A 9,339-nucleotide genomic window follows, 5' to 3' on the forward strand; every position below is an offset into this window, starting at 1 on the left:
TTACAACAATATACATGTTTATTTTACTATACCTTAGTCTGCATGTAATAAAACCCTCTTAAGTATATATCGTATTTTATATTTTACTCATGTCGTTCCTCATTACTAACACTGCCACGTTTATAAATTAAGGAACGAAATAAAAAATCTATAATATGTAGAAATAAACAAAATATCTCTCATAAACTCTCAAACTTAACGTACCTTCAGATTCTAAAATAAAATAAATAAGTTAAAAAAATTATTTAAAAAAACACGTACAACTACATCAACTCTGGAATATATTTAATTTCCAATCATCACTCAATCATGTTTTGGCAAATACCGTTCAAAAGTATTGATTCAAAATTATTAGTTTTTCGTTATTTTATGGGGGAACCGTATTGTGTGACAGGCGGCAGAAACCTATTCAACCTTCCCGCGGCTAAAAAAGGGTCACTTAAGTCACTATTAAATATGTCTTTACACAAATGGTTAGAGGGTGGGTGGCAAAGGGCTAATGCGTGACAGCTGATGGGGGCAAAAATTAGTGTGTGACGCATGAAAAGTTACTTACGGAAAAAAACGCGATGCGAAAATTTCAGTATGAAAAGGACATTGTCAACAGAAGCTAAAAGTATACGGTCGTGAGTTTTATCAAAATTCGTACGTGAAACGTGATCACACCCCCAGCCCTCACCCTTTGCTACCCTCTAGTTAGAGAAGAAAAATGGAGTTATACTGATGTAATGGCGACAAAATAAGCAAACATACCAAAACACCTTTGACGAACTACAAATCTACATTGTCATATGTCTTTTGGCTATCATTAATCAATGTCAAGAGCTTTTGATCTTAACTAGTATGTCTTCGTAAAAGGGTGCAAAGACCGCCATATTGTGGCTGACCACACGTGAAAACCTGCCAGTAATTTCGGAAAGTTCTGTGTTCACACTAGCTAGTCCTTGAGGGATGGTGACGGTTTGTGTAGACTGTCCAGCTTCTCTACTACTCTTTTGAAGCAGCCGACTCTTTATGCTGTTTAACATGAAGTCGTACACGCGAGTCGCTGTCAGAGGAATAATATGTAAACGTATTAGAATCAGAACAATGCGTACCATTAATTCCTACACCCTGCAGCCTATTACGGTCTAACGTCGCTCTTTTCTGTCTATGTTGTGTGGCTAACTGATATTTAGGAGACTAAAACAGCCCTTTATAGTGAACCCAAGAAAAATTGAGAAAAAGTCCCCTCATTTTCTCTAGGTGAAACTTATCCTCCAAAGGGGGAGGGGGTGGGTACTCCCATATCTGGGCTATATAGGTATATGCGGCCTCAAAGGGTATGGTTTTTTTAGCCGTTTTGATAGACGCTTTATCAACTTCGCGTTCTGACTGGTTCGGGGTTTTTATGATCTCGCCAAAATTCCAGGCAGGACTGGGGGCATTCCATATCACTAATCAACCTCAATTACCATAACATCATACGCTCGAATAAAACCCAACTCCACTCACTGATCAAGTTTAACACAGTGTTCTCTGGAGATGCCATTCCTTCAGTTTGTCCTTTAAGCAGGTCCCGTTGTTGTGAAGTCAACTCACTCAATCCCCTGGCTTCTAACAACTTTTCAGTTTCTCGCACAATCTGTTCATAAACTCCAGGCAGAGCAGAAGGGAAGTCACTGCAAAGCAAATACAGTGTGTCGTCTGATCAATGTTAATCAATACTGCAAAAATATGATTTTCGTTCCTCATGAAAAACTTTACAGGATTTCTTAGGACCTTTGCAAATGATCTTTACAGAACTGCTAGAGTTCCTAAAAGATAAGGATCTTATCAAGGACCCCTAAAAAATCTCTAAAAGATCCTACAAAGATCTTGCACATATCTTTGCAACAATCCTTCAGGATCCTCCAGATGTCAGAAGGAAACTGTGCCTTTTAAACTTTTTGAGTATCAAGGAAGAAAGCAAATCAACCTAACCAGCATAAAGAAAGACTTATACCCTGGTTTTGAAAGGCATGACTTCTGGATCAATTTCCCTCTATGACCTTCAAATATACCATGAAAACCTTTAGAGCCTCCAGCCCTACCTACCCTTGTTTCTGACTTTTTTTTTTTGGACAAGTCAACTTGGCTATGCCCACATTGTGAGGAGGAGACAGTGTGGCTGAGGGGTCAACGCGTTGGACTCACAATCCAGTGGTCCCGGATTTGAGAACCGCTCTAACCACCCACTAACCACCCACTGGATTTGTTTCACTGTAGCCCCAAATTCAAATCCTCACCCTTGCTTGTAAATTAAGGCAACTGGTTTGCATTTGGCCAGTTAAGATTCTTAACAATGTCATGTTCAATTTGGATTATTTGTTTCTTTTGTTTGCTTGGCCCTACTAGCCGTTGTGCTGTAAACACTGCCAATGGTAAATAAAGGCTATTATTATTATTCCTACAGCATTTCTTATTCTCTCAGATGTCAATCTAATTTCAAGCTATAGCTATGAAGCATCTCTCCTACTTCTTAATTTGCCGCTTACCCTTCAGGTACACCATCCAAAAGAATATACAGCACCTCCTTGAGAGTAGCCAGATAAGCTGCATCTGAAGCCAGCTGCTGACCCACGGTATTAAGGGTCACCAACAGAACAGAAGCAATAAGAGTGGTGCGGCGAACACTCCATCTCATCTCAGCCAATCGAGATTCATCCATAATCAACGTCTGCAAGCACAATGTTTAAGTTTTACCAGGAAATCTTAGAATTCAGACTCATCAATGAACGTCCATCAGTTTTAATGAAATCATACCTAATTCTCACCATTTTCTGCTTATACTCAATTTAGCACAATAGCAAAGACTAAATTAACAGAGAATGAAAACTGGAAAAATACCCATTTTAAAAAAGGAACCTCTGTGAACATTGCAGTGTCACTTTTCTTTTTCCAACAGGGTTTCAAAGATCATTTTTTCAATTTTGACGGCTCCTTATTTGGCTGATAATCAATTTCATTTTTCTTATCAATCAAAAAACATTGAAAAAATCAGTACTCAGCAAAATAATAATTGAGAAGAATGTAATTAATTATTATCTTGAGATTTAGAGTTTGTAAAATTTTGAAGAATCATCTGTACTGTTTCAGGATATTAGTAATGTAAATTGTTGATTTTGATCTGAAGAACTTGGAAGACCTTGATTTGTTAATTAAAAGTCATCACTTTAGACAATCTCATGTGAGACCTTAATTCCCCTGAGCTTTGCATACAGATCTACCCAAGTTCCCAAGTCTTGCCTAAGAACACATCACAATGACCCTGGCTAGGGCTTGAACCTGGACTGCATGATCCAGAGACCAGTAGGCTAACCATTACACCACTGTACTGTGTACCTAATATTAATAGAGACCAGCATCCATTTTTTTAGAAATATTTATTGTACCTCAGGATAAGGCCAGCCTGGCTCTCCAAAGATTATTCCCAAATATCCATGTACTAAGACATCTGTCAGACTTGCATCTTGTAGTTTCTGTTTGAAATCTGTTGTGTCTGATGACTCAGTAGAAACTTGAGCAGCAGACCTGGAGCCTACTCCTGTTGCTACTTCTGCTCCTCGTTTTAGCCACACTTTAGTTGACATGAGACCAGCTAAATGTGTCATACAAGAATTTGTCAGATGTCAAATTGTAGCATAAAAAAATGATATTCTACGCAAGGTTAGGGTATTTTGAACTTCTTGGACAGAGAATAGGTGTCCTTTAGTACCCAAGAGTGGTAAAGTTCCATTTAACTGGTCACCACTGTCCTTTCATCACAGTGGGATGATGTTAAAGCATATAACATACTGGTGTTCTCATCCATCCTAAGGAGGTACAATAGGGGTGGTGGTGGATAATGGTAAATGCCACACTTTGTGAGACAGCTGGACAAGTGTTCTTCTATGTGACCCCAAGACATTTTGACTTTTTAAATAGCAAGACCGAGACTTCAAAGTGTTTTAAATGTGGGCAAAACATTTAGACTATAAATTATTCAGTTATCATTTATAAAAAACAAACAAACAAAGCAAGAATTCTAGACAACTAAATTGTGAAAAAGTGAGACTGCGAGATGCATATAACAGCTAAAAAAAACAAGACCAGCAAATTCGACAAAACTTTGCAAAGCACAGGGTTTTAGAAGGACCATTTGCCACCCCTTACAAGTGATTTATGTGCTGTGTTGAATGGTTTCATTAACGCACTATGTATAGACATGCATCAAGTAAACAGCAAAAACACACATGAAATCAGACTCACAACAAGGGAATTTGGCAGGGACTAGCTGTTATTGTTTTTTTGTGTATTCATTCACATACAACTATTCAGAATGTTCAATGTTCAAAATGAAGAATATTAGTACCTGGATTAGTTTCAAGATAATCTTTGAACTTCTTTCTTTCAAATTCCACTGATTGCTGCACAAGATGAGGCTTGATGGTCTGCAACTGAAAGTTTGCCATGTCAACCTTCATTGCATCCATCAAGCTAAACACCTCCCTGAAAGAAATAAAATCAATATTAATATGGAACAATCCTAAACCGGTAAATATCTTAGTTATTTTTTCCTCTCTCTCAAATCACTTAATTGTTGACCTTTTCCACAGAAAAACTGCATGCACGTTACTGTGACCGTGGTCAGTGATAGGAAATCCCAGACTCTGCTAAGGACTAATCAGATTACAGGATTTGTTACTATGCTACTGTGTTATAAATAGTTCCACTTTTTGCTTATTTCTCCCCAGTGCCTCTTTCCTCAAAGCTTGAAAGCTGCACTGATGCAAGATCCAAACACATCTAAGTTGAACTACTAATAAAAGTTATATCTTCCACACCATTATTTTGATCTGATGTCTAAATTAGGTGATTAAGAACATCTCAGTTTTTTTTTTTTTTCACCTTTTAAAAAATATTTAGTCTGTCACAAATCAAATCAAAAACTGTGATCTAGATTGTAAGGCACTACATCATTAGTAAATTTTTGGGCCATTCCTGACAACACACACTTTTCAAACTTCTTATTGCTTACTTGAAAAGTTCCACTATGTCCTGATTCTCGAGGATTTTCTTGACTTGTTCATCTCTTGCTGGAGCACACATCTTACTAAGGATACCTACAACAGATGCTGCAAGCTTTGATATGTCCAGAATGCCATGATTAGCCTGCTGTGTGATGAGATCCAGGTCGAGAACTTCATTTATGTGAGCTCTTAGTGAGTTGTGATATGGAAGTAGTAATGATAGCATGTTCTGTGGAAATAAGAAAATATAGATTGAAACAATGTAATAAGGCAAACCAGCTCTAGAAAGTACTAACAATTCTGGGGAGATTAAGAGGTTAAACCTGTCAATGAACAGTAAAAGAATTGCAATAGCCAGCATGTATGTGGCATGGTGGCTTGACAATTAGTGAGTCTGTTTTCTAGTGTTCAGCATCTTCTTGTTCTCTGCACAACTTTCACAGTGTCTCTCTCCTGTGCCAAGGAGTAAGGCACATGTGTGAGGTTAACTCGTAAAATGCTGCTGGGAAACTTGTGATGGATTAACAACACATCTTGAAGAACAAGAATGAGTTTGTGGAACAACTGATTGGTGAAACCCTTTACTGTACACAAGACCCAGCAACAGAACAAACAACTGTCGTACACTCAGGGATGGTGGAGCGTATTTTGAATTGGGAGGACTTACAAGCGAGTGCCAGAGGTGCTTACTTGTAGGGGGTCTGGAGATATTTGCAAAATTATTGTTATGTATTTTTTGCCCCCTCCACCATCCCTGACACTATGCAGTTTTCAGATCCAAGAGCTTTGTCATTGACATTGATCAAACAGACATGTACCTCTTTAACTTCTTGTATTAAAGATAATGCCTGACTAAAGACTGGATGATCTTGATTGAGTTCTTCACGAAGTTTATCCCAAAATGCCTTGTGAACCACATCCCTGACTTGTTTTTCCAGCCTAAAATAAATGGACAAAATTAGAGACATGTTGGAGAGAGAATTTATTTTCCCTTTAAACCCCCTCTAAGTTGGTTATTAATTAGCCATATCACCAAGACGAGAGTTGAAAATACGACACATAGCGAAGTATTTTTGATGAACTTCAAGGTGTTTGGAAATGTGGTCAAACACTGTCTTGAGTGTTTGATATGTCATCTCAATCGAAACTAAACCTAAGGAGAAAATGGAGAATTAAAATCATAAAAATCTATGCTAACTAAGATCAGATATCCAAACACCGCCACAGTCTTGATTTCCTATGTTTAAACTTGATGAATTATTAATGAGTTTGAGAAGTACATATCAAGCTCTTGATATCTCAAAGTCAGATGTTGCTTTTTAAGTCCAAGATTAGATATAAGGGTACATAGTTTAGTTAGTTTAATAAGCAAAATAAATCAGCTCGTCAAAGATTCAAGGGTACTGCTGGCATGAGTAATTTTTATAAATTCTTTGAATAAGTATTGGTAGTTATGAACAATGAAATAATTAAGCTCAATTTTATAAATTTTTCAAGCCATCTTTGATTTACCTAGCACTTAAACAATTATTGTTGGAACATCTATAGATGCGAAGTACAAAACTGGAATTCATGAGCAAAATTTGCATGCCACAACAAAATAATTATGCAGGATGTGACAATGCAGAAAGTAAAAACCCATAAAAATGATTCATTTTCTAACTTCTTTTATCTACTGAAGGTACAAATAACAAGGAAACAAAGTGCTTTTCACGCTATAATTTTCCATATTACTGTTGATGACGTGACTTTATTTTCACCTGACTGACATATGTGTCAAGTACTGTTTTCAGAATATTTAATAAGATATCTTTTTGTTTTGTCTTGTTTGTCATAACAGGCCAAAATCGAATTCTGTAATATAACTACCATCCCTGTCTACCGATTGATGGAGTTAAAAAGACTAAAAGATTGGCAAACATTTACGGAATCCTTGCTAACATTAGTAAGCCTTTAAAAGGTTTACATTACATAGATGTAAATTACAGTGCAAGGTCTCCCTAAAATTGGTAAAAATGTAGCCAAATTTAATCCTAAGTAGTAAAGCTTTTCCTCTTAAACATAACATCATAGACATATCATTTTGCCATACAAGTTAGTAATTTTACAACTTATAACGATGTAACGCAATTCTCCGAGTTTCCAAGGTTTTGTTCAAAACCACAAAACGGCCCGTAAATGCAAATGAAATTGAGCTGTTATTTCGCAAAGCAAGAGAGAAAAGATAAGCTAATAAAGATGGTGAGAGAGAAAGATATGGAAAATGAATAAATATTACAATTCACATGCTATGGTTATCAATAACGGATAAAAAATAAAAGGTCTTACGAGTTTTGGGGAAGTTCTGACTGAATTTTGAAGGAATCGTCCATCAATAGTTCGTGCGCGAGCGCCATGCGAGAGACAATATTTGCTGTCTTCTGTTGGGCGTTTTCGGCACCTTCAGGAGGGGCTTCACCGTCTTCAAGTCCGTCCATAATTTCAGTGAACCAAGATCTGGCCCGTTCACTACAATTTTCCAACAAACACACAGTCTCTTCTCAGCTGAATTTCGACAATGTCACAACAATTGGTCCGACGATAAACAAAGATTACAAGCATGCGCTGTATTATTCTTATTCCCACTCCTCTGGAGTCCGCCACGGGGAATCGAGGATAGAGGACCACCCCATCCCGATAGGTAAGTTCCCAAAACAGGATTAATACACAGGAAGGAAATATACTCCCAAAACCACAAAACTTGGTTAAAATCAGGAATCCTTGGTCTGGCAAGACATTCTTGGGATTATAAGGTTAACAATTATTCCACGAGCGCGCGTTGGATATGAGATGGTAGATAGCCAACGGGGCACGTAGCGCCGATTTGGCTACAATCATCTCGACATCTAATGAGATATATTTATCAAACAAGCGTAAGTGGAATAGTTGTTTTATTAAAAACGCCCCCAAAATATAGAAAACTAGACTTAAGGTGGGGGTCTAACTGAATTTAAGTGAAATTTTAGGAAGTTTAAAGAGGGATTAAAAGGAAAAAACAAAAGATTATGGAACACCACCAGACAGTTGAACCCCCCCGAAACGGCACCCCAGGTTGGCGGACAACTGTTTGGTGTACGTCTACCAATTTTGAACTTCAAATTTTAATTTTCAAGCAACACTAAATTTTCAAAATTTCCTATTTCTTGAAATTTTACTAATCCTTTCAGAAAAACTATTTATCTCCAAATATACCTAAAAATCACCAAAAAATTTATAAAACAGCCCAAAACATAGATATGTGGGATGAGCAGAGAGATTCTTGACTACTTGAAACGTGAACGAGATATTTGCATTAAAACCATAATACCCAGCCAAAATACGGCCTTCATGTAGACCCCGCCTTGAGAAAGAGATTTTAAGGTCATTCAAGCTGTAGCTACTGTCAAGCTAATGGTTGTGAAGAAAATCACAAGTTTAACCCGTCTGTCAAGATTAGAAATGAAAACAGCAATTTCATAGCATTATAAGACGAAAATAAGCTTAGCGCCAAAACGAGGTGTGCGTCTACCAATTTTTAACTTCAAATTCTAATTTTAAAACAACACCAAATCTTCAAAATATCCTATTTCCATAAATTTTACTAATCCTTTGAGAAAAACTATTTATCTCCAAATATAGCTAAAAATCACCAAAAAATTTACAAAACAGCCCAAAACATAGATATGTGGGATAAGCAGAGAGATTCTTGACTGCTTGAAACGTGAACGAGATATTTGCATTAAAACCATGATACCCAGCCAAAATACGGTCTTCATGTAGACCCCCGCTTTAAATAAAAATAAAAACGCCAAAAAAATCACTTGTTTGCTTACCATATTTGTGGAGCATGGTATATGTATAATGGCTCATAACCCACGATGGCTAAGCCAACGAAAGCTCTCGGATTGCATTATCCAATGATCCAGTTTTTAGTAATAGATATTATTTTTTTAAAGAAAGGCCAAACGAGCCTTCTTCAGGTACAATATGGGAATTTTATATCGGAAAGGGTGTTTTTGCAGTAATGATTGCAATGTGAATTAATTGTGTAAAACGCATCATAGACGTATATTTTCAGTTACCTTTGTCAGCATTGCACATCATTACCCTTTTGGTTTCAGAGCAAATTTATCAGTTTCGACGTGGAAGGGAGATCTTTAATTCTTTTTCAGTCAATAAATAAAATGACAATTTTCAGTATTTAGAGAGAAGAAAGTCACACCAGCTTTAACTGTTTCTCGTGCCGATCTTCTACCCAGGACGAACTGGAATTTGGAAATGTTGCTTTTTC

General features: G+C 37.0%; 1 protein-coding gene across 1 annotated transcript; it reads right to left on the bottom strand.

Annotated features, from left to right (window-relative positions):
* On the bottom strand, positions 1-7,639 carry LOC110044992 (T-complex protein 11-like protein 1). The gene is made up of 8 exons (XM_089274950.1): positions 7,359-7,639; positions 5,849-5,969; positions 5,039-5,259; positions 4,373-4,509; positions 3,414-3,619; positions 2,517-2,698; positions 1,495-1,661; positions 1-1,048 (listed from the first exon to the last, which is right to left on the bottom strand). The coding sequence occupies exons 1-8, from the start codon at positions 7,505-7,507 to the stop codon at positions 819-821; spliced, it is 1,413 nt and encodes a 470-aa protein (XP_089131076.1). The 5' UTR covers positions 7,508-7,639; the 3' UTR covers positions 1-818.
* Positions 7,640-9,339: the final 1,700 nt, after the last annotated feature.

Source organism: Orbicella faveolata, unplaced genomic scaffold, assembly GCF_042242905.1.
Source record: "Orbicella faveolata isolate gen_17 unplaced genomic scaffold, um_ofav_v1 contig_1, whole genome shotgun sequence".
NCBI classification, from domain to species: domain Eukaryota; kingdom Metazoa; phylum Cnidaria; class Anthozoa; order Scleractinia; family Merulinidae; genus Orbicella; species Orbicella faveolata.

Bases quoted from the DNA above. Each gene is read 5' to 3' on its own strand.
- LOC110044992 (XM_089274950.1), bottom strand. From the start codon at position 7,507: ATGGACGGACTTGAAGACGGTGAAGCCCCTCCTGAAGGTGCCGAAAAC. The intron at 3,620-4,372 runs GTACTAATATTC...TGACACATTTAG, and splicing joins TTATCTTGAAACTAATCCAG to CTGGTCTCATGTCAACTAAA. The intron at 2,699-3,413 runs GTACAATAAATA...TTGTGCTTGCAG, and splicing joins CAGGCTGGCCTTATCCTGAG to ACGTTGATTATGGATGAATC.